This window comes from Babylonia areolata, chromosome 26 (assembly GCF_041734735.1).
Source record: "Babylonia areolata isolate BAREFJ2019XMU chromosome 26, ASM4173473v1, whole genome shotgun sequence".
NCBI classification, from domain to species: Eukaryota; Metazoa; Mollusca; class Gastropoda; order Neogastropoda; family Buccinidae; genus Babylonia; species Babylonia areolata.
The window spans coordinates 6,080,518-6,105,044 of NC_134901.1; the positions used below are offsets into that span (position 1 = coordinate 6,080,518).

The following is a 24,527-nucleotide window of genomic DNA, read 5'->3' on the forward strand; positions in this document are numbered from 1 at the left end:
GCTCAACTTGTGACTTTGCGCAGTTGGTGTTGTTGGTGCTGGTGTTGGTGTTGGTGGTGTTTCCCGTGGGTACTGGTAGTGTGTGCGTTGTGGTTCCAAAAAATTCCGTGCAGCAAGTCTTTGTGTCCTGCGAAGGAGCTGAGAAAAAGGTAAAGTCATCATCACCATCATCATCATCATCGTCATCGTCGTCGTCATTGTCATCATCATCATCATCATCGTCGTCGTCGTGGTGAGCGTCATCAACATCGTCATCGGTAAAGTCTTTATAATCATCATGAAATTTACATTGTGTTCGGCGTCTTGTTATTGTAGTAGTAGTAGTAGTAGTAGTTGTTGTTGGGTTACGCTGCTGGTCAGGCATCTGCTTGGCAGATGTGGTGTAGCGTATATGGATTTGTCCGAACGCAGTGACGCCTCCTTGAGCTACTGAAACTGAAACTGTTGTTGTTGTTGTCCTCCGTCCCTCTCTTTCTCCTTCATTTCACTGTGATGTTGCCATGAGACAGGAAGGTCCAAGTCAGTGCAAGCCAGCCCCCGACAGACCGTCCCTCCTTACTTCTATCACGGTGTAACAAGGAGAGAGGTAAGGCGGGAGGGGGTGGGAGCTAGAATATTGTATTGTACTGTATTGTATTGTATATGGTATTGTATTGTATTGTATATTGTGTTGTATATTGTGTTGTATAATGTATTGTATTGTGTATTGTATTGCATATTGTATTGTATTGTATATTGTATTGTATTGTATTGTGTATTGTATTGCATATTGTATTGTATATTGTATTGTAGTGTATACGGTATTGTATTGTGTATTGTATTGCATTGTGTTGTACATTGTATTGTATATTGTATTGTATAATGTATTGTATTGTATATTGTATTGTATATTGTATTGTATTGTGTATTGTGTATTGTATTGTATATTGTATTGCATATTGTATTGTATTGTATATTGTATTGTATTGTGTACTGTATTACATATTGTATTGTATATTGTATTGTAGTGTATACTGTATTGTATTGTGTATTGCATTGCATTGCATTGTAATGTACTGTATTGTATTGTATTGTTCTTTTTGTCACAACCGATTTCCCTGTGTGAAACATGGGCTGCTCACCTGAGAGAGCGCGTCGCTACACTGAGTGCGCCGCCTATATTTTTGTATTTTTTTTCCTGCTTGCAATTTTATTTGTTTTCCAATCGAAGTGGATTTTTCTACAGAATTTTTTGCCAGGGGCAACCCTTTTGTTGCCGTTGGTTCTTTTACGTGCGCGAAGTGCATGCTATACATGGGACTTCGGTTTATCGTCTCATCCGAATGACTAGCGTCCAGACCACCATTCAAGGTCTAGTAGAGGGGGGTGGCGGGGGGTGGAGGGGTGCGGGGGGGGGGGGGGGGGGGGAGGGGAGGAATACTGGGCGTCTGTGGGATTCGAACCAGTGCACTCAACATATCTCGCTTTCTAGGCTGATGCGTTACCACAAAGCCACCACTCCATCCTGCTCTACTGACTTCCACCACACCAGTGACGTGGAGAAGAGTCAGCACAGGGTAGCCCAGGCCTACTCCTTCCTTTACTTTGGCCGCGTTATAGTGGGGAGGGCCAGGGGCTCCTAAACAGGCTGTTGAAAAGTAGGACTCCCCCACCCTCCTTTGCTTCCGTTCAGATGTAAAGGAGAGGGGGTTGGTTAGTACAGGCTGGTCCCAAACGATCATCATTCCATTTTTAATAAGTCAGAAGTGAGTTATCTGCACAAAGTAAGTAAGTAAGTAAGCAAGTAAGCAGGCAAGCAAGTAAGTAAGTAAGCGAGAAAGCAAGCAAGTAAGTAAGTAAGTAAGTAAGTAAGCGAGAAAGCGAGTTGTTAAGCAAGCAAGCAAGTAAGTAAGCGAGAAAGCAAGCAAGCAAGCAAGCAGGCAAGCAAGTAAGTAAGCGAGAAAGCAAGCAAGCAAGCAAGTAAGCAGGCAAGCAAGTAAGCGAGAAAGCAAGCAAGCAAGCAAGTAAGCAGGCAAGCCAGTAAGTAAGCGAGAAAGCAAGTAAGTAAGTAAGGAAGGAAGGAAGGAAGGAAGGAAGGAAGGAAGGAAGTTGGTAAGCAAGCAAGCAAGCGAGTGAGTGAGTGAGTGAGTGAGTCAGTCAGTCAGTAACCAAGCGGCAAAACAAAAAGCAGGCCTGATGATTAGCTCCAGCTGAGCTAGCTGTGAACCCTGCGCCCTATTCGTGACGGGTTGTTCACAGTCTGCTGGTCTCTCCGCAGTCACAGACCACATTGCTCCAGTGCAGCAGGCTCTATCACCCACACGGCTGTCATCCCTGACCCGTCAGTGGAGACAAGACAAGACAAGACAAGACAAGACAAGACAAAAGACAAGACAAACTCTTTATTAACGAGGGTAATAGATAAGCAAGTAACATGCTTTTTTACATCCAGCCCTCGCCCTAAAGAGGGAATAAAGCTAAAAAAGCGAAAATGAGCACAAAATCAAAACACGATCAAAATATACCATTATTTCACCATTCAAAGCCATTCCACAAAAGGAAGAAGAAGAGAAGAAAAGAAAAAATCAAAAAATCATGAAACACACACACACACACACACACACACACACACACACAAACGCACACAAATGCACCCACTCAAGAGAGAGTGAGAGGGAACCCACAAATTGTCGAAAGCAATGTTGGATTTCAGGTGACGTCAATTTTTGTGAATAGGTACATTTTTAGATTTTGCTTAAAGTTGTTGTGGTTAGTAATAATTTTTAAACGTGATGGTAAATTATTCCAGACACACACAGGAAGACACACACAGGAGACACACACATTGTTTGTCAGTCAGTCAGTTCGTCCATTAATCCGTTAATTTGTTAGTCAGCAAGTCATAACATTGATGGTGTTTGTGAGCGTTGGAGACAATGTTTATTTCTTATATTTAATTTTTTTTTTTTTAATTACTCATTTTTTACAGGGAAAATGACACTGCTTGACGATCTCATCAACGTGTGCGCGGTCTCCATTCTGGTTCTACTGAGTTCCCACGCAACAAGCGGCTTCTCCGCGAAGCTGCGTCACGTGTCCACAGTGTACTTACCACACAGCTACGGAGGCGGTTCGTCTGAGGCGCCGCAGTATGGTTTTGATACCGATGCAGTTGAGAACGCCGTTTTTGAACCGACCGGAAAGATCATTTATGCTGTTGGTCTGTGAACGTTCTCATGATTTTTACACACACACACACACACACACACACACACACACACACACACACACACACACACACACACACACACACACACACACACACACACCCATTGACACACACACACACTACACTACACACACACACACACACACACACACACACACACACACAACATTCTCTCGAAATGTTTATAAAACCAAAATAATACAAACATCCCTCTCTGTTTAAATCAAGTCTGTTAATGTCGTCAAGCAACAGTAAAGACATTCGTGATTTTCCCATGTTTTTCGTATAAGGCTTTCAACTGAACTTTGAGAAATAGCCACTTCGTGAAATGAATATGCTTATGCTTTGTTGTCTGCATTTATGCTTGTTTGCTTTATGTTGTCTTATTGAGTCGCATTATGTTCATGTTAACCGCTTCAGTTGGGGCTGAGGCATTTAAGTGGATAAACCATTCCATTCTATTCTCTCTCTGTCTGTCTGTCTCTCTGTTTTTGGTGGGTGGGTGTGAAGAGTCTGTCTTATCTTCCAAACTGTTTCTGTATGTCTCCTCCTGTCTGCCTCTGTCTTTCCGTCTCTTTGTACACTCGTTCATCTGTCTTTCCGTGTTTGTCTTTAGATTGCATCCGCTTGTCTCTCTCTGTCTCTGTCTCTGTCTGCCGGAATGTCTCAGTCTTTTTCTCTACGTCGGTTTCTCTGTTTTCCACCTCTGGCCCTTTTTAGCTTTGCGCCGCTCTCCCCCCCCCCCCCTCCCCGAACCCTCCCCCCTCACTCCTCCCCCCAAGCCCCCGCATCTTTCTCCGACCCTCCCCGCCCCCTTTCTCTCTCACTCGCTCCCTCTCCCCCGCGTGCACGTGGGTATCTCTTTCTGTCCCTCTGTGTTTCAGTGTGTGTCTGGCTGGCTGGTTTGTCCGTCCCGTTTTTGGTTTCTTTCTGTTTCCCCCCTCGATCTCTTTCTCTGTCACTATGTCTGTCTCTCTATCTGTCTTTCTATCACTCTCATCATTTCTGTCTCCCTCTCCCCCGTCTTTGCCTGACAGTCTGTATCTGTCTGGCACCACAAAACTGAAGAACTGTTCACCAGATTCCTTCAGATCTGCCCGGTGTTGTATGTCAAAGCCTGGGTCACTGCAAATAGTTTCAGTTTCCAGTCCAGTCTGCAGTGTCCAGCGTTGTTTCTTTACTGTCTACCCCTCCGTCTCCATTCCCTGAACAGCCCTTCGGATATTGTTTTAGCAAATGCCACTGGATATTGTTACTTTGCCGTACGGGGAGCACTGCTACCAGAGTCAAGAGTCACGAGTCACGAGTCAAGAGTCACGAGCCAAGAGTCCTAAGTCAAGAGTCAAGAGTCACGAGTCACGAGCCAAGAGTCAAGAGTCAAGAGTCAAGAGTCAGGGGTCAAGAGTCAGGGGTCACGAGTCACGAGTCAAGAGTCACGAGTCACGAGTCAAGAGTCGGGAGTCCGGAGTCAGGGGTCAAGAGTCACGAGTCAAGAGTCAGGGTCACGAGTCACGAGTCACGAGTCAAGAGTCAAGAGTCAGGGGTCACGAGTCAAGAGTCAAGAGTCAGGGTCACGAGTCACGAGTCACGAGTCAAGAGTCAGGGTCAAGAGTCACGAGTCAAGAGTCAAGAGTCAAGAGCCAAGAGTCAGGGTCACGAATCAAGAGTTCAAGAGTCAAGAGTTAAGCCAAGAGTCAGGGTTCACGAATCAAGAGTCAAGAGCCAAGAGCCAAGAGTCAAGAGTCAAGAGTCAGGGTCACGAGTCAAGAGTCAAGAGCCAATGAGTCAAGAGTCACGAGTCACGAGTCACGAGTCAAGAGTCAAGAGTCAAGAGCCAAGAGTCACGAGCCAAGAGTCAAGAGTCACGAGTCACGGGTCAAGAGTCACGAGTCAAGAGTCACGAGTCACGAGTCACGAGTCAAGAGTCACGAGTCACGAGTCAAGAGTCAAGAGTCAAGAGTCACGAGTCACGAGTCAAGAGTCACGAGTCACGAGTCAAGAGTCACGAGTCACGAGTCAAGAGCCAAGAGTCACGAGTCAAGAGTCACGAGTCACGAGTCACGAGTCACGGGTCATGAGTCACGAGTCACGAATCAAGAGCCAAGAGCCACGAGTCAAGAGTCGCGAGTCACGAGTCAAGAGTCACGAGTCACGAGTCACGAGTCAAGAGTCACGAGTCACGAGTCAAGAGTCACGAGTCACGAGTCACGAGCCAAGAGTCACGAGTCACGAGTCAAGAGTCACGAGTCACCAGTCACGAGCCAAGAGTCACGAGCCAAGAGTCAAGAGTCACGAGTCACGAGCCAAGAGTCACGAGCCAAGAGTCAAGAATCACGAGTCACGAGCCAAGAGTCAAGAGCCAAGAGTCAAGAGTCACGAGTCACGAGTCAAGAGTCACGAGTCACGAGTCACGAGTCATGAGTCACGAGTCACGAGTCAGGAGTCACGAGTCACGAGTCACGAGTCAAAAGTCGAGTCACGAGTCGGAGTCAGGAGTCAAGAGTCACGAGTCAAGAGTCAAGATTTTTATTCCATAAAGTCTCCCATGGGGGCACATAAAAAAAAGGGGGCAAAAGGTAAGCAATACATGGCGACAATGTATGTGGCAATGTTGTACGGTACATGACGGACTTGTAGTTATTAAGTAAAATGAAAATAATGCTGCGTTTAGATGAGTATCATCTGAACACAAAGCATCTGATTTCAAAATAACACACACTGCACGCTAGCAATAACTAACCCACAGAGTGTATAGAAATCTAGGCGGCAGATCTTCACACACATCTTCAATCCAAACCCAGGGCAGAACGCTCTGCACGCCATCAACGCCTCTGACCCCCACCACCTCAACGTCCTCACCTTCGTGTCCTACGTGCATCAGAAGGCCACGGATGTGGCGCTGTGCAGTGGCGCAGTCTTCGTCTCCTACACGAACAGGAATAACCCGCTGCAAGGGGGGTTGTTCCAGTACCGTTTGTACGACACGCAACGTGGCACCATGACCTTCGTCAGACCCATCCCCAGTAAGCTCTGTGAACATGTTATATATATAATATGCATGTGTGTGTGTGTGTGTGTGTGTGTGTGTGTGTGTGTGTGTGTGTGTGTGTAGATATATATATATATATACATATATATATATATATATATATATATATATATATATATATACCGTATATATGTGTGTGTGTGTGTGTGTGTGTGTGTGTGTGTGTGTGTAGGTGTGTGTGTGTATATATATATATATATATATACTATATTTATATATAAAATCATTTTTGACTGCTGTTGCAAAAGACTATTGTTCCCAAGAAACGACATGATCATCTCTCTCCCTATTATTTTATTATTTGATAAACATTTTTGTTCATTGTCATCATGATCATGATCATCATCATTATCATTATCATCATGATAATGATGATGATCATGATAATGGTTGTTATTATTACTACTATAATTATCATTATTATTGCTGTTATTATCATTGTTATCTGAGGTAGTAGCAGTGGTGCTAGTGTTGATGTTGGTAGAAGTAGTTGTAGCAGTAGTATTTCCCTTTTTTTTGTGAAAGGATTTTCTTTGGTTTGCTTGCTGGTGCAGAGAATGTTTTTATTTATTTTTATTTGTTTTAAGAAACGTGATGGTTATACCTCTTTATCATCATCTGTTTTATTTTATTTTGTTTCATTTTTATGTAAAGATAAGCTGTACACATCACACAGAACATTGTCACCAAAAATTCATTGCGATATATGTATTGCGTTGCATTATTATTATTATATTTTTTTAAAATCAGGGTTTGTTTGAGATATCAAGTGATCTAATATCTATATGGATGAGCTGAACAGATGTTGCTGTTTTCTCATGAAAAGCGACAAATGATTAAAAAAAAAACAACCCAAGCAAACAAACAGACGAACAAACAAACAAACACACAAAAAGACCAACCCAAAACCCCCAAACATGCCAGCGTGACTTTAAGACTATAACCTATCACACGAACAAACATAGTTATGTACATCAACGACGTGTAATCCACTATTCTCAGTGGTCAAGAGACGGGCGTGAAAACGAGACCTGGGGGAACATAGAACTGACGGGCGCAATAGCCGAGTGGTTTAAGCATTGGACAATCTGAGGGTCCCGGGTTCGAATCACGGTAACGGCGCCTGGTAAGTAAAGGGTGGAGATTTTTCCGATCTCCCAGGTCAACATATGTGCAGACTTGCGAGTGCCTGAACCCCCTTCGTGTGTATACGCACGCAGAAGATCAAATACGCACGTTAAAGATCCTGTAACCCATGTCAGTGTTCGGTGGGTTATGGAAACACGAAAATATGCATGAACCACGACAGAGTCATCGGCAAGTCGATGTTGGTCGTGTTAGTAAAGAAGAAGAACATGGAAAGCATTTGGTTTCAATTCCTCGTGATATACATACATACAGAGAGAGAGAGAGAGAGAGAGAGAGAGAGACAAGACAAGACAAGACAAGACAAATTCTTTATTTCGAGGATAATAGATAAGCACTGGTGTGCTTTTTTGCATCCAGTCCCCGCCCTGAATAGGGTCTACACTACACAATATTTAATAAAATAAAAGCATGGTGTTAGTAAAGATACACAACAGAGGAAAAAATATGCATAAATCAAAACAAAAACAACAACCACACACACACACACACGCACACACATACACACACGCACGCACGCACGCACACACACACACACACACACACACACAGACAGACAGAGAGAGAGAGAGAGAGAGAGAGAGAGAGAGAGAGTGACACTTTGACACTTTATTGTCATTACCTGCAAGGGTCTATTGACAAGGGGGGAACGGGTTATTTTTGTTTAACACAAGAATAGCAGAACACATTCTGCTCGATCCAGTAGTACCTCTCACATACCCTCTCACATTCTTTTTCAAAGTTCCTCAAATTTAAACAAATGAAATAAACACTTAGAAAATAAAATAAAAAGGAAAAAGGACTAATATAACCAAACTCAGCCACCCATTCTGTTGTGGTATGTAATTTATCGGTATTTACTTATCATCAGAACACACACAAAACTAGATACTACACATGATTATTTTCCTCGTTATTACCGTTATTGTTATCGTTAATAAGGTTATGCTTTAATGTGTATGCTTCTGCAATAAATTTCGCTATCGATTGTATTATAACTTAATCATCAGACGATAAAGCAGCAACGAGATCATGTCTTTTAGCAATATCTAACTCAAAGAATTCACATTTTTTTTTCTCAGTTCATCATATGACTTACACTGAAACAGGAAATGTATTTCATCATCAACTCTGAATGCCCACAAAGGGCATGGCGAGAGAGAGAGAGAGGGGAGAGAGAGAGAGAGAGAGAGAGAGAGAGAGAGAGAGAGAGAGATTCTCATGTAACCCCTTTGCATCACTTCAGTTGGCTCCAAGCCAGAAAAGATGCTGCCCACAAAGAATTGTACCCTGGTTGTGGCCCTTGAAAACCCGCCTGTGGTACTCAACGATCAGGTTCAGGATCCGCCAGGGGGCGTAGGCATCATCCGGTTCCCCAATGGCGTCGCCAACGACCCGACGACTCAAACCTTGGATTTTACAGCTTTTGACAACAGGTACTACTACTACTACTAATGGATACTTATATAGCACACTATCCAGAAATCTGCTCTAGGTGCTTTACAAAAACGCTTTGTAACGCGAAAGAAGTTCAGAGAAAGAGCACTATGTAAGCTCAGGCTTGTTGCTCAAGTTTTCTTAATTGAACGCTGTAGTTTGCCTTGTTTCTTGATATCAAAATTGTTTAAAACAAAGTTTAGTAACTGAGCTCTCTTCTAAGGCAGACAATAGTTAGTAGCAGCAGTAGGGCAACAGCTGTAGCAGTGTTAGTGATATTAGCATCAGTATCAGTATCATTAGCTCAAGGAGGCGTCACCGGCTGCGTTCGGACAAATCCATATACGCTACACCACATCTGCCAAGCAGATGCCTGACCAGTAGCGTAACTCAACGCGCTTAGTCAGGCATTCAGAGAAAAAAAAGAAAAAAAGAAATAATAGAAAAAAAAGATATTATCATCAGTGTGACAGAGCATCAAGTGTTGCTATTGCTAGTGTTGGGTGTTGTGGTAAGAGTTGTTATTGTTGTTGTTTCCACTGTAGTTGTTGTTCCTGCCAGTTGTAGTTTTTGTAGCATTGTAGCAATAGTAGCAACGGTGATAATATATGCAGATGAAAACAGTCGGTTCACGTTCAAACACTCTGTATGTGAGTGTATGCATGCCTACACTGTGGGAGCAACAGGATATTGGAACGTATATATATTATATATATTTATCTATATATATCTTTGTATATATGTGTGTGGGGTTGGGGGTGGGAGATATGGGCGTGTGTGTGTGTGCTTGTACAAGTAAGCGTTCATCTGTGTGTGTGTGTGTGTGTGTGTGTGTGTGTGTGTGTGTGTGTGTGCATGTTTGTTTGTTTGTGTGTGTGTGTGTGTGTGTGTGTGTGTGTGTGTGTGTGGTGTGTGTGTGTGTGTGTGTGTGTGTGTGTGTGTGTGTGTGTGCCGTGGAAGCTGCGATACATAGACTAGAAATGAGTGTGTGGAGGAGGGGGGTAGAGGAGGAGCAGGGTAATGTGTGTGTGTGTGTGTGTGTGTGTGTGTGTGTGTGTGTGTGTGTTGGAGCTCATGTACGTTTATATGTATTTGACTTTGCTCTCATATCTGTGAAACTTCGTTTTTGGTGCATATCTGTTATGCATGTGTGGGTGTATGTGTGAATGTGTGTCTTCATGTTTTACATTTATTTGCTTATTTATCATCATTGTTGTCTTATTTATTTATTATTATTATTTTATCATTATTTTCATTACAACTACCTTTTTATATCATAATTATTATTTATTTTATTTATTTATTTATGTAAGCTTATCTCTCTCTCTCTCTCTCTCTCTCTCTCTCTATATATATATATATATATATTTTTTTTTTTTTTTTTTTTCTCAAGGCCTGACTAAGCGCGTTGGGTTACGCTGCTGGTCAGGCATCTGCTTGGCAGATGTGGTGTAGCGTACATGGATTTGTCCGAACGCAGTGACGCCTCCTTGAGCTACTGAAACTGAAACTCAAACAAGTACAAAATATTACAACAAATCTTTGAATATGTTGTCATACAGCATCACCTTTGCACTCCATTTGTACTTCAAGTACATAATGTGTAAACTATAAATTTTCAGTGTTTTTATTCCTTGATTATTTTTATTTCATTTTTGTGATGCGAAAAAAAAGAAGATAGACCAAAACAACTTTGTCACAAATCATTGTCCAAATAAACAATGCAACTAAGAATCCACTCAGTAAGAAAGAATCATTACGAAAGGATCCAGCTTTTATTCTATCATTTTGATTGTGTTCACATTTATATGTGAGTGATGTCCTAGAGGTAACGCGTCCGCCTTGGAAGCGAGAGAATCTGAGCGCGCTGGTTCGAATCACGGCTCAGCCGCCGAAATTTTCTTCCCCTTCACTAGACCTTGAGTGCTGATCTGGACGCCAGTCATTCGGATGAGGCGATAAACCGAGGTCCCGTGTGCAGCATGCACTTAGCGCACATAAAAGAACCCACGGCAACAAAAGGGTTGTTTCTGTAGGAAAATCCACTTCGATATGGAAAAACAAATCAAACTGCACGCAGGAAAAAATACAGGAAAAAAAACATGGGTGGCGCTGTAGTGTAGCGACGCGCTCTCCCTGGGGACAGCAGCCCGAATTCCACACAGAAAAATCTGTTGTGATGAAAAGAAATACAAATACAAACATATGGAGGAAGGTGGCAGAATGGTTAAGACGCTCAGCTGCCAATACAATGTTCACGAGGGCCTGGGTTCGAATCCCGCTCTCGCCCTTTCTTCTGAGTTTGACTGGAAAATCAAACTGAGCTTCTGACGTGCCGCGTACAGCACGCATTGGTATAAATAGTATTTTATTTGGAACATGTCACAATACAACACAGATATCGATGAACAGGACAACACGAAAATCTTATATACACAATACAATACACAATACACAAATTTTATTGTCTATACTTTGGTACAGAGATTTTCTTTTTGGCAGCAGCACATGTCCAACATAAGAAGAAAACAACAAACAAATAAAATGAATAGAAAATAAAAAATATAAATTAAATGGCACCAAATGGAAATAGCTATATACAAATATACAGATTACTGAAATTTACGTGCTTCTCCATTTCAGTCAACCAAACCGCATTGCACATCTACCTACACACACACACACACACACACACACACACACACACACACACACCACGCGCACATGTACATACTGAATATGTGACGGATGTCATCATAACTAGAAGTTAAGACGTGAACATACATGCACGCATTCTTCGCACTGACAAAGGACCCATGGCAACAAAAGTGTTGTCCTCTGGTCAAATTCTTGTAGAAGAAATATCCACTCTGACATGTATGCACTCAAGGCCTGACAAAGCGTGTTGTGTTATGCTGCTGGTCAGGCATTTGTAGTGTAGACCGTATAAAAATTGATTTGTCCGAACGCAGTGACGCCTCCTTGAGAAAATAATAATAATAATAATGAACATTTGTTGAGCGCTTTCCTCCCTTAAAGAGAGTTCAAAGCGCTTTACAAAAAACACACTAACACACACGCCCGCGCGCGCAACAACAGATTCAGAGACTGCGCGTATTACGTAATCACACACACACACACACACACACACACACACACACACACACACACCGAAAGTTGCATGGCTTATAACTGAAAAAAACAACAACTGAAACTAAAAACTTCACACTTAAAACACATTTAAAAAGATTCTTACGTTACGCCGGGATAGCTAACCACATAATGTAGTTATCATCGCCTGTCTTTATCTGTCTCATCAGATTCGAGGAATTGTCCAGAAAGGGAGTACGGTGGGTTTACCGAGAGAACAACCGATTCAGCGATGACATTGAACCTGAGTTCGTGACCTTCAATGCTGATCAGACTAAGGCCTACATCAGTTTGCAGGTACTCTCTCTCTCTTTCTCTCACTGTAAGTGCGTGCGCAATCCACACCACACCACACCACACCACACCAGAATGTGTGTTTCAGGAGAACAACGCCATAGCCCCGCACCACCCCACCCCACTCCACACCACCACACCACACCACCCTACACCACCCCATATCACCCCACCCCACCCCAACCCACCCCACACCACCCCACACCACACCATACCACCCCACACCACCTCACCCCACACCACACCACACCATACCACCCCACACCATCCCACACCACACCACCCACACAAGCCACACCCCACCCCACCCACCTCTCCACACCACACCCCACCCGGGCACACCCCATCACCCGAGCAGACCACACTACCCCACACCACCCCACACCACCCCACCCCACACCACATCACCCTACACCACACCACCCACACCACACCACACCATACCACCCCACACCATCCCACACCACACCACACCACCCACCCCACACCACACCACACCATACCACCCCACACCACCTCACCCACACCACACCACACCATACCACCCCACACCATCCCACACCACACCACCCACACAAGACACACCCCACCCCACCCACCTCTCCACACCACACCCCACCCGGGCACACCCCATCACCCGAGCAGACCACACTACCCCACACCACCCCACACCACCCCACACCACACCAAATCACCCTACACCACACCACCCACACCACACCACACCACCCACACCACACCACCCCACCCACCCCACCCCACCCCACACTACCCAACACCCGAGCACACCACACCACACCACTCCACCCACACCACCCCACCCCACACCACACCACACCACACCACACACCACACCACACCACTCCACCCACACCACCCCACCCCACACCACACCACACCACACCACACACCACACCACACCACACCACACCAGAACGTGTGTTTCAGGAGAACAACGCCATAGCCGTGGTGGACCTGAGGACCGGCACCATCACCGACCTTTACGGGCTGGGCCACAAGAGCTGGGCACTGTCCAGACTGGACCCCAGTGACAAGGATGGCGGTCAGTTCCCCTGTTTCACACGTCCACCTCACTTATGTTGTATTGTCTCCAGATCGCCGTGTTCTCAAAATTCAGCTGCCAACAACGATTAAAAAGGGGTTCAGCGTGTTGCAGGGAACAAACAGCGTTGAGGACGAAACACATTTTGATTTGGATTGTTCCACGAAGGACTTCGCAAGGGGATTCCAGTTATTTGGTGAACCAGCTCTACAAGGAAGAACAAGAAAAAAACAACACACACACACACACACACACACACACACACACACACACACACACACACACACACACACACACACACACACTTGTAAGGTTTGTAAGACACGCACTTGTGTCTTATAAACCTTACGGTTTCATGACAATAAAATCTATTCCATTCTATTCTATTCACACACACACACAGACGCGCGCACACACAAAACAACCCCCCCCCCCCAAAAAAAAACAAAACAAAACAAAAACAAAAACAAAACAACAACAACAACAACAAACAACAACAACCCCCCAAAAAAACCCAACAACAACAACAATGCGAAAAAAACTCAAAACAAAACACACCAAACACACACACACACACACACACACACACACACACACACACACACACACACACACACACACACACACACACACACACACACACACACACACACACACACAAAAACACACACACACACACAAACAACTCCACACACGATCACGATGACAACGACAACAAAAGCAGCAATGGACATTATTAGCAAACAGGGTGGTGTAGAACCGGAAATGTCTGGACTGAACGAATGACACAGATATCCGCTATGGGAATAAACATGGTGATGTGTTTTCATCCCCCCCAACCCCCCCCCCCCCCCCCAAGACAGATGAAGGGGGGTAACTGGAGCACAGTCTGTCATTCCAGCGTGATTCTGGCATGGGCATTGTCTTCTTCTTCTTCGTTCCTGGGCTGCTACTCCCACGTTCCCTCGTATGTACATGAGTGGGCTTTTACGTGTATGGCCGTTTTTACCCCGTCATGTAGGCATCCATACTCCGTCTTTGGGGGTGTGCATGGTGGATGTCTTCTTGCTTCCATAACCCACCGAACTCTGACATGGATTAATAATAATAATAATAATGGTATTCATATAGCGCTGATTCTTGTGCAGAGACAAATCAAAGCGCTTTCGCACCAGTCATTCACACGCATGCATTACTCTAAAACTGGAGAAACTGAAGACAAGGAAGAGGCAGGGGAGGGAGGCTATCTTGGGAAGAGGTGGGTTTTAAGGCCAGACTTGAAAGAGCTGAGTGCGGAGACCTGACGAAGCGAAAGAGGAAGTTCATTCCAAAAGCAGAGTCCAGAGACAGAGAAAGAACGGCGTCCAACAGTGGAGTGTTTGAATCTGGGTACGCGTAAACATAGTGGATCCGAAGCCGATCGTAGAGAGCGAGATGGAGTGAAGAGGTGAAGGCAGCCGCAGAGACAGGAAGGGGCAGTTTTGTGAATACATTTATAACATAGAGTGCTGATGATATACTTCAACGCACGTATTTGATCTTCTGCTTGCGTATACACACGAAGGGGGTTTAAGGCACAAGCAGGTCTGCACATATTTATGTTGATCTGGGAGATGGGAGAAAATCTGCACCCTTTACCCACCAGGCGCCGTTACCAAGATTCGAACCCGGGACCCTGAGATTGAAAGTCCAACGCTTTAACCACTCGGCTGTTGCGCCCGTCATGGACATTATAATCACTGCAGTCTGCCTTAAGTTAACCTTTCCAGGCATAATCCCCTACCTCCTGGTTACTTTAACCACAGCTGATTTCTCTGAATGAAACTCAGGCTGCTGTGTGTGTGTGTGTGTGTGTGTGTGTGTGTGTGTGTGTGTGTGTGTGTGTGTGTGTGTTAAAAGTGGTTTGTTATTATATACATACACACACACACACACACACACATATATATATATATATATAAATTTTTGTGTGTGCTGAACTGTGCAGGTGTGAGGATGGCGCCATGGGCCGTGCGGGGCATGTACCAGCCAGAGGGCATGCAGTGGTTCCAGTGGCGGGGCCAGGGTTACGTCATCACTGCCAATGAGGGCAGCAGGAAGAAGTTCCGGCACTTCCAGGAGGCCCAGAGAGGGCGCAGCTTTCTCCGTACGTGACACAAACTGTCTGTTTGTTTGTCTTGTCTGTCTGTTTGTCTGAGGCCCAGAGAGGGCGCAGCTTTCTCCGTACGTGACACAAACTGTCTGTTTGTTTGTCTTGTCTGTCTGTCTGTTTGTTTGTTTTTTCTGTTTGTCTGAGGCCCAAAGAGGGCGCACCTTTCTCCGTACGTGACACAAACTGTCATTCTTTGTCTTGTCTGTCTGTCATGTCACAAACTGTCTTTCTTTGTCTTGTCTGTGGTTATTTGTCATGACACAAACTTTTGTTCTTTGTCTTGTCTGTTTGTCTGTCATGACACAAACTGTTGTTGTTTGTCTTGTCTGTCTGTCTGTTTGTTTGTCTGTTTGTCTGAGGCCCAGAGAGGGCGCAGCTTTCTCCGTACGTTACACAAACTGTCTGTCTGTCTGCCTGTCTGTTTGTCATGTCACAAACTGTCGTTCTTTGTCTTGTCTGTCTGTCTGTTTGTCATGACACAAACTGTCGTTCTTTGTCTTGTCTGTGTTTGTTTGTCATGACACAAACTGTCGTTCTTTGTCTTGTCTGTCTGATTGTCATGTTACAAACTGTCGTTCTTTGTCTTGTCTGTCTGTCTGTTTGTGTGTCTGCCTGTTTGTGTGTCTGCCTGCCTGCCTGCCTGTCTGTCTGTCAGTATTTCGTCCACTATTATTACATTATCTTCTTTTCTTTCTTTTAATTGCTTTGCTATTCATATTTTCTTTCTTTTCTTTTCTGTCTTACTTCTTTCTTTCTTTGCACCATGTCTTTTTCTTTCTTTCTTTCTTTCTTTGCACCATGTCTTTTTCTTTCTTTCTTTCTTTCTTACGAAACAAAATGTCGTATCAGAGATGGTGGAAATTACTTCTGAGTCGTCTGTGTTCATCCCTTTCTTCTGCCAAAGAACGAAAGATGTGGTTCGTCTCTGTTGTGCTGTGTGTGTGCCCATTGTGGCCGTGTGGGTTCTGCGAGTGACGATTAATGGGAAACAACCCAGGCTGATGTACCTTGCTCTCCAAGAATGCTTGGATTGCGTCCCTTAAAGTTTTTACTCGGTTCATGGTTGACAGAAAAAGAACAATATGCTGTACAAAATACATGGAGAGAGAGAGAGATAGACACAGAGAGAGAGAGAGACAGGGACAGAGACAGAGAGACAGGCAGGGACAGAGACAGAGATAGAGACACACAGAGAGACAGAGACAGAGAGGGACAGAGAGAGAGAGAGAGAGAGAGAGAGAGAGACGGAGAGAGAGAGACAGGCAGAGAGAGAGAGAGAGAGAGAGAGAGAGAGAGAGAGAGAGAGAGTAGACAGGTGGGTGGGGTGTCGGTCAGTGGCTTGAAGCAAAGTATGTGTGGTGTAGAGAACCATGTCTGACTGTTGGCTGTACCGTGTGGCAGGCTCTCAGCTGTCAGCATCCATCAGCCCCCAGATACGGACAGCCCTGGAGACCGACGCCCAGTTAGGTGAGCACTGTGTCCGGAAAGGGTTAACTAAACTCCGGTGTACAGACACTTAGGCGAGCGTTTCTCTGCCCATAAAGAGTTAATCACGGTCTGTTAGGTGAGCACTCTGTCCATGAAGGGTTAATTACGGTCGGTCAGGTGAGCACTCTGTCCATGAAGGGTTAATTACGGTCTGTCAGGTGAGCACTCTGTCCATGAAGGGTTAATTACGGTCGGTCAGGTGAGCACTCTGTCCATGAAGGGTTAATTACGGTCTGTCAGGTGAGCACTCTGTCCATGAAGGGTTAATTACGGTCTGTCAGGTGAGCACTCTGTCCATGAAGGGTTAATTACGGTCTGTTAGGTGAGCACTCTGTCCATGAAGGGTTAATTACGGTCGGTCAGGTGAGCACTCTGTCCATAGGGTTAATTACGGTCGGTTAGGTGAGCACTCTGTCCATGAAGGGTTAATTACGGTCGGTCAGGTGAGCACTCTGTCCATGAAGGGTTAATTACGGTCGGTCAGGTGAGCACTCTGACCGGATAGGGTTAATTCATCTCCGGTGTGTAGACAGTTAAGGTGAGCGTTTCTCTGTCCACAAAGGATTAATCACGGTCTGTCAGATGCGCACTCCTCTGTCAATAAAGAGTTAACCACGGTCTGTCAGATGAGCACATCTCTGTCCATAAAGAGTTAATCAATGTCTGTCAGATTAGCGCCTCTCTGTCCATATAGAATTAATCATGGTGTGTCAGATTAACACTACTATGTCCATAAGGAGTTAATAAAGGTCTGTTAGATGAGCACCTCTCTGTCCATGAAGAGTTAATAACGGTCTGTTAGATGAACACTCTTCTGTCCATGAAGAGTTAATCACGGTCTGTCAGATGAACACTACTATGTCCATAAGGAGTTAATCAATGTCTGTCAGATGAGCACCTCTCTGTCCATAAAGAGTTAATAACGGTCTGTTAGATGAGTACTTCTCTGTCCATAAAGGGTTAATAACGGTCTGTTAGATGAGTACTTCTCTGTCCATAAAGAGTTAATAACGGTCTGTCAGATGAACACTTCTCTGTTCATAAAGAGTTAATAACGGTCTGCTAGATGAGTACTTCTCTGTCCATAAAGAGTGAAATAAACTCTGGTGTGCATACAGTTGGCTGAGTGTTTCTACGTCCATAAAGTGTTAACTGCATGCTGTTTGATGAACACTCCTGTTGTCGATTAAGAGTTAATTCTGGTCTGTTAGTTGAGATTTTCTCTGTCCGGAAAGAGTTAATTTCGGTATATCAAATGAGCGTTCCTTTGTCCAGACAGAAGATAAATCACCTCTGGTGTACAGACATTTAGGCGAGCGTTTCTCTGTCCATAAAGAGTTAATTACGGTATGTTAGGTGATCACTCTGACCTGAAAGAGTGAATTATGTGAGCACTCCTCTGTCCATAAAGAGTTAATGAAGTGATCTGTCTAGTAAGAGGTAAGTTAGATCCGGTGTACAGCTTGGTGATCACTTCTCTATCCAGACAGAACTTTAGCCTGGTGTACAGACTTCACCATGCACCCAAGACGGAAACTGTGCAAGTTCCCAAATGATTCTTGACCCAGTGAGTCCCAGTTCACAGGTGGTTCTTGACCCAGTCCCAGTTCACAAGTGGTTCTTGACCCAGTGAGTCCCAGTTCACAGGTGGTTCTTGACCCAGTCCCAGTTCCCTAGTGGTACTTAACCCAGTCCCAGTTCCCAAGTGGTTCTTGACCCAGTGAGTCCCAGTTCCCAAGTAGTTATTGACCCAGTCCCAGTTCCCAAGTGGTTCTTGACCCAGTCCCAGTTCCCAAGTAGTTCTTGACCCAGTCCCAGTTCACAAGTGGTTCTAGACCCAATGAGTTCCATTTCACAAGTGGTTCTTGACCCAGTGAGTCCCAGTTCCCAAGTGGTTCTTGACCCAGTGAGTCCTAGTTCCCAAGTGGGTCGTGACCCAGTCCCAGTTCACAAGTGTTCTTGACCCAGTCCCAGTTCACAAGTGGTTCTAGACCCAATGAGTTCCATTTCACAAGTGGTTCTTGACCCAGTCCCAGTTCCCAAGTGGTTCTTGACCCAGTGAGTCCCAGTTCCCAAGTGGTACTTGACCCAGTCCCAGTTCCCAAGTGGTTCTTGACCCAGTGAGTCCCAGTTCCCAAGTGGTTCTTGACCCAGTCCCAGTTCCCAAGTGGTACTTAACCCAGTCCCAGTTCCCAAGTGGTTCTTGACCCAGTGAGTCCTAGTTCCCAAGTGGTTCTTGACCCAGTGAGTCCTAGTTCCCAAGTGGGTCGTGACCCAGTCCCAGTTCCCAAGTGGGTCGTGACCCAGTCCCAGTTCCCAAGTGGTTCTTGATACAGTCCCAGTTCCCAAATGGTTCTTGACCCAGTCCCAGTTCCCAAGTGGTTCTTGACCCAGTCCCAGTTCACAAGTGGTTCTAGACCCAGTCCCAGTTCACAAGTGGTTCTAGACCCAATGAGTTCCAGTTCACAAGTGGTTCTTGACCCAGTGAGTTCCAGTTCACAAGTGGTTCTTGACCCAGTGAGTCCTAGTTCCCGAGTGGTACTTAACTCAGTCCCAGTTCCCAAGTGGTACTTAACCCAGTCCCAGTTCCCAAGTGGTACTTGACCCAGTCCCAGTTCCCAAGTGGTACTTGACCCAGTCCCAGTTCCCAAGTGGTTCTTGACCCAGTGAGTCCCAGTTCCCAAGTGGTTCTTGACCCAGTCCCAGTTCCCAAGTGGTTCTTGACACAGTCCCAGTTCACAAGTGGTTCTTGACCCAGTCCCAGTTCACAAGTGGTTCTTGACACAGTCCCAGTTCCCAAGTGGTTCTTGACACAGTCCCAGTTCCCAAGTGGGTCGTGACCCAGTCCCAGTTCCCAAGTGGGTCGTGACCCAGTCCCAGTTCACAGGTGGTTCTTGACCCAGTGAGTCCCAGTTCACAAGTGGTCCACGTCTTTTTGTCATCTCTGTACATTGTCAATGATTGAAAAATTTTATCTGTGACGTTTATCATCACTGCATTGAAATCCTATCCCTGGCGCTAATTACCAATGCATGGAAATTCTGGCCCCTTGAAAAATCTGATCTCTGATGTTTATTATCAAAGTATGAAAATCCTATCCCTGGCGCTAATTACCAATGCATGGAAATTCTGGCCCCTTGAAAAATCTGATCTCTGATGTTTATTATCAAAGTACGAAAATCCTATCTCTGGCGCTAATTATCAATGTATGAAAACTCTGGCCCCTTGAAAAATCTTATCTCTGATGTTTATTATCAAAGTATGAAAATCCTATCCCTGGCGCTAATTATCAATGTATGAAAACTCTGGCCCCTTGAAAAATCTTATCTCTGATGTTTATTATCAAAGTATGAAAATACTATCCCTGGTGCTAATTATCAATGCATGAGAATTCTTATCAATGTATGAACATTTTAGCTCTGGTGTGTATTATCGATATATGGAAATCTTAGTTCTGTTTTATTTTATCAGTGTCCGAAAATCTTTGTTGTATATTTTTCATTGTCATTGTATGAAAATATTAGCTCTACTTCCACTACTACTATTGGTGCTGCTGCTGCTACTGCTACTACTACAGAAATAAATGAAGAACAAGATAATCAGACGGACAGAGAAACAAACATGGATGACAATCTGTTTTACCCACTTACTCTGCTTTCATCAAATTGATGTCCCAGGTCGACTAAAGCTATCTACAGTGGATGGGAAAAACCAGGCAGGGAAGTTCGAGACATTGTACACATACGGAGCTCGCAGTTTCTCCATTTGGCGCGCCTCTGATATGGTTCAAGTCTTCGACAGCGGGAGCGAGCTGGGTGAGAAGACGGCCGAATTAAGACCTGAGCTGTTTAACAACTGCATCAAAGATGGGGATTCGACGGTTGCAAGCGGGATGGATAAATGTTCTGATGACAGGGTAAGTGGGACTGGACGGGTGTAGAATGTTGAGGTTTCGATGGTCACTGTTGTTGTTGTTGTAGTGTTGGTTGTGATGGTGGTGGTGGTGGTTGTGATGGTACAGGTGGTTGTGATGATGGTGGTGGTGGTAGTTGTGATGGTATAGGTGGTTGTGATGGTGGTGGTGGTAGTTGTGATGGTGGTGGTGGTAGTTGTGATGGTGGTGGTGGTAGTTGTGATGGTGGTGGTGGTGGTTGTGATGGTGGTGGTGGTAGTTGTGATGGTGGTGGTGGTAGTTGTGATGGTGGTGGTGGTAGTTGTGATGGTATTGGTGGTTGTGATGGTGGTGGTGGTAGTTGTGATGGTGGTGGTGGTAGTTGTGATGGTATAGGTGGTTGTCATGGTGGTTGTGGTAGTTGTGATGGCGGTGGTGGTAGTTGTGATGGCGGTGGTGGTTGTGATGGTGGTGGTGGTAGTTGTGATGGCGGTGGTAGTTGTGATGGTGGTGGTGGTAGTTGTGATGGTGGTGGTGGTAGTTGTGATGGTGGTGGTGGTGGTTGTGATGGTGGTTGTGGTAGTTGTGATGGTGGTGATGGTGGTTGTGATGGTGGTGGTGGTGGTTGTGATGGCGGTGGTGGTTGTGATGGTAGTGGTGGTAGTTGTGATGGTGGTGGTGGTGGTTGTGATGGTGGTTGTGGTAGTTGTGATGGTGGTTGTGGTAGTTGTGATGGTGGTGGTGGTGGTTGTGATGGTGGTTATGGTAGTTGTGATGGTGGTGGTGGTGGTTGTGATGGTGGTTGTGGTAGTTGTGATGGTGGTGGTGGTAGTTGTGATGGCGGTGGTGGTAGTTGTGATGGTGGTGGTAGTTGTAATGGTGGTGGTAGTTGTGATGGTGGTGGTGGTAGTTGTGATGGTGGTGGTGGTTGTGATGGTGGTGGTGGTAGTTGTGATGGTGGTGGTGGTAGTTGTGATGGCGGTGGTGGTTGTGATGGTGGTGGTGGTAGTTGTGATGGTGGTGGTGGTAGTTGTGATGGTGGATGTGGTAGTTGTGATGGTGGTGGTGGTAGTTGTGATGGCGGTGGTGGTAGTTGTGATGGTGGTGGTAGTTGTGATGGTGGTGGTGGTGGTTGTGATGGTGGTGGTGGTAGTTGTGATGGCGGTGGTAGTTGTGATGGCGGTGGTGGTAGTTGTGATGGTGGTGGTGGTGGTTGTGATGGTGGTGGTGGTAGTTGTGATGGTGGTGGTGGTGGTTGTGATGGTGGTGGTGGTAGTTGTGATGGTGGTGGTGGTGGTTGTGATGGTGGTTGTGGTAGTTGTGATGGCGGTGGTGGTTGTGATGGTGGTTGTGGTAGTTGTGATGGTGGTGGTGGCAGTTGTGATGGTGGTGGTGGTGGTTGTGATGGTGGTGGTGGTGGTTGTGATGGTGGTGGTGGCAGTTGTGATGGTGGTGGTGGTGGTTGTGATGGTGGTGGTGGTAGTTGTGATGGTGGTGGTGGTAGTTGTGAGGCGGTGGTGGTTGTGATGGTGGTGGTGGTGGTTGTGATGGTGGTGGTGGTTGTGATGGTGGTGGTGGTGGTTGTGATGGTGGTGGTGGTTGTGATGGTGGTGGTGGTAGTTGTGATGGCGGTGGTGGTAGTTGTGATGGCGGTGGTGGTTGTGATGGTGGTGGTGGTAGTTGTGATGGTGGTGGTAGTTGTGATGGCGGTGGTGGTAGTTGTGATGGCGGTGGTAGTTGTGATGGTGGTGGTGGTAGTTGTGATGGTGGTGGTGGTTGTGATGGTGGTGGTGGTAGTTGTGATGGTGGTGGTAGTTGTGATGGCGGTGGTGGTAGTTGTGATGGCGGTGGTAGTTGTGATGGCGGTGGTGGTAGTTGTGATGGCGGTGGTAGTTGTGATGGCGGTGGTGGTAGTTGTGATGGCGGTGGTGGTTGTGATGGTGGTGGTGGTAGTTGTGATGGTTGTGGTAGCTGTGATGGTGGTGGTGGTAGTTGTGATGGCGGTGGTGGTAGTTGTAATGGTGGTGGTAGTTGTGATGGTGGTGGTGGTAGTTGTGATGGCGGTGGTGGTTGTGATGGTGGTGGTGGTAGTTGTGATGGTGGTGGTGGTAGTTGTAATGGTGGTGGTAGTTGTGATGGTGGTGGTGGTAGTTGTGATGGCGGTGGTGGTTGTGATGGTGGTGGTGGTAGTTGTGATGGTGGTGGTGGTGGTTGTGAAGGTGGTGGTGGTAGTTGTGATGGTGGTGGTGGTAGTTGTGATGGTGGTGGTGGTGGTAGTTGTGATGGTATAGGTGGTTGTCATGGTGGTGGTGGTGGTGGTTGTGATTGTGGTGGTGGTAGTTGTGATGGTATAGGTGGTTGTCATGGTGGTGGTGGTGGTTGTGATGGTGGTTGTGGTAGTTGTGATGGTGGTGGTGGTAGTTGTGATGGCGGTGGTAGTTGTGATGGTGGTGGTGGTAGTTGTGATGGTGGTGGTGGTAGTTGTGATGGTGGTGGTGGTGGTTGTGATGGTGGTGGTGGTGGTTGTGATGGCGGTGGTGGTTGTGATGGTAGTGGTGGTAGTTGTGATGGTGGTGGTGGTGGTTGTGATGGTGGTTGTGGTAGTTGTGATGGTGATGGTGGTGGTTGTGATGGTGGTTGTGGTAGTTGTGATGGTGGTGGTGGTAGTTGTAATGGTGGTGGTAGTTGTAATGGTGGTGGTGGTTGTGATGGTGGTGGTGGTGGTGGTTGTGATGGTGGTGGTGGTAGTTGTGATGGTGGTGGTGGTTGTGGTTGTGATGGTGGTGGTGGTAGTTGTAATGGTGGTGGTAGTTGTGATGGTGGTGGTGGTGGTGGTTGTGATGGTGGTGGTGGTAGTTGTAATGGTGGTGGTAGTTGTGATGGCGGTGGTGGTTGTGATGGTGGTGGTGGTGGTGGTTGTGATGGTGGTGGTGGTAGTTGTGATGGTGGTGGTGGTTGTGATGGTGGTGGTGGTAGTTGTGATGGTGGTGGTGGTAGTTGTGATGGCGGTGGTGGTTGTGATGGTGGTGGTGGTAGTTGTGATGGTGGTGGTGGTAGTTGTGATGGTGGTGGTGGTGGTTGTGATGGTGGTTGTGGTAGTTGTGATGGTGGTGGTGGTAGTTGTGATGGCGGTGGTGGTAGTTGTGATGGTGGTGGTAGTTGTAATGGTGGTGGTAGTTGTGATGGTGGTGGTGGTAGTTGTGATGGTGGTGGTGGTGGTTGTGATGGTGGTTGTGGTAGTTGTGATGGCGGTGGTGGTTGTGATGGTGGTTGTGGTAGTTGTGATGGTGGTGGTGGCAGTTGTGATGGTGGTGGTGGTGGTTGTGATGGTGGTGGTGGTAGTTGTGATGGTGGTGGTGGTAGTTGTGATGATGGTGGTGGTAGTTGTGATGGCGGTGGTGGTTGTGATGGTGGTGGTGGTGGTTGTGATGGTGGTGGTGGTTGTGATGGTGGTGGTGGTGGTTGTGATGGTGGTGGTGGTTGTGATGGTGGTGGTGGTAGTTGTGATGGCGGTGGTGGTAGTTGTGATGGCGGTGGTGGTTGTGATGGTGGTGGTGGTAGTTGTGATGGTGGTGGTAGTTGTGATGGCGGTGGTGGTAGTTGTGATGGCGGTGGTAGTTGTGATGGTGGTGGTGGTAGTTGTGATGG

The 24,527-nt window shown here is 46.0% G+C and overlaps 1 protein-coding gene across 2 annotated transcripts in view; it reads left to right on the top strand.

The window, feature by feature from the left end:
• The first annotated feature begins 1 nt into the window (after position 1).
• The window catches only part of LOC143300238 (uncharacterized), a 31,035-nt gene continuing 6,509 nt past the window's right edge, over positions 2-24,527 (top strand). Inside the window, exons 1-10 of one of the 2 annotated variants that reach the window (XM_076613823.1) lie at positions 2-149; positions 510-586; positions 2,969-3,199; positions 6,010-6,231; positions 8,650-8,839; positions 12,161-12,287; positions 13,233-13,347; positions 15,335-15,493; positions 16,901-16,966; positions 20,665-20,903. In XM_076613823.1, the coding sequence (XP_076469938.1) occupies positions 2,974-3,199; positions 6,010-6,231; positions 8,650-8,839; positions 12,161-12,287; positions 13,233-13,347; positions 15,335-15,493; positions 16,901-16,966; positions 20,665-20,903 (1,344 nt within the window). In that variant the 5' untranslated portion in view covers positions 2-149; positions 510-586; positions 2,969-2,973. The remainder of the gene's footprint in view (positions 150-509; positions 587-2,968; positions 3,200-6,009; positions 6,232-8,649; positions 8,840-12,160; positions 12,288-13,232; positions 13,348-15,334; positions 15,494-16,900; positions 16,967-20,664; positions 20,904-24,527) is intronic. The other variant, XM_076613824.1, reaches the window with a different exon arrangement.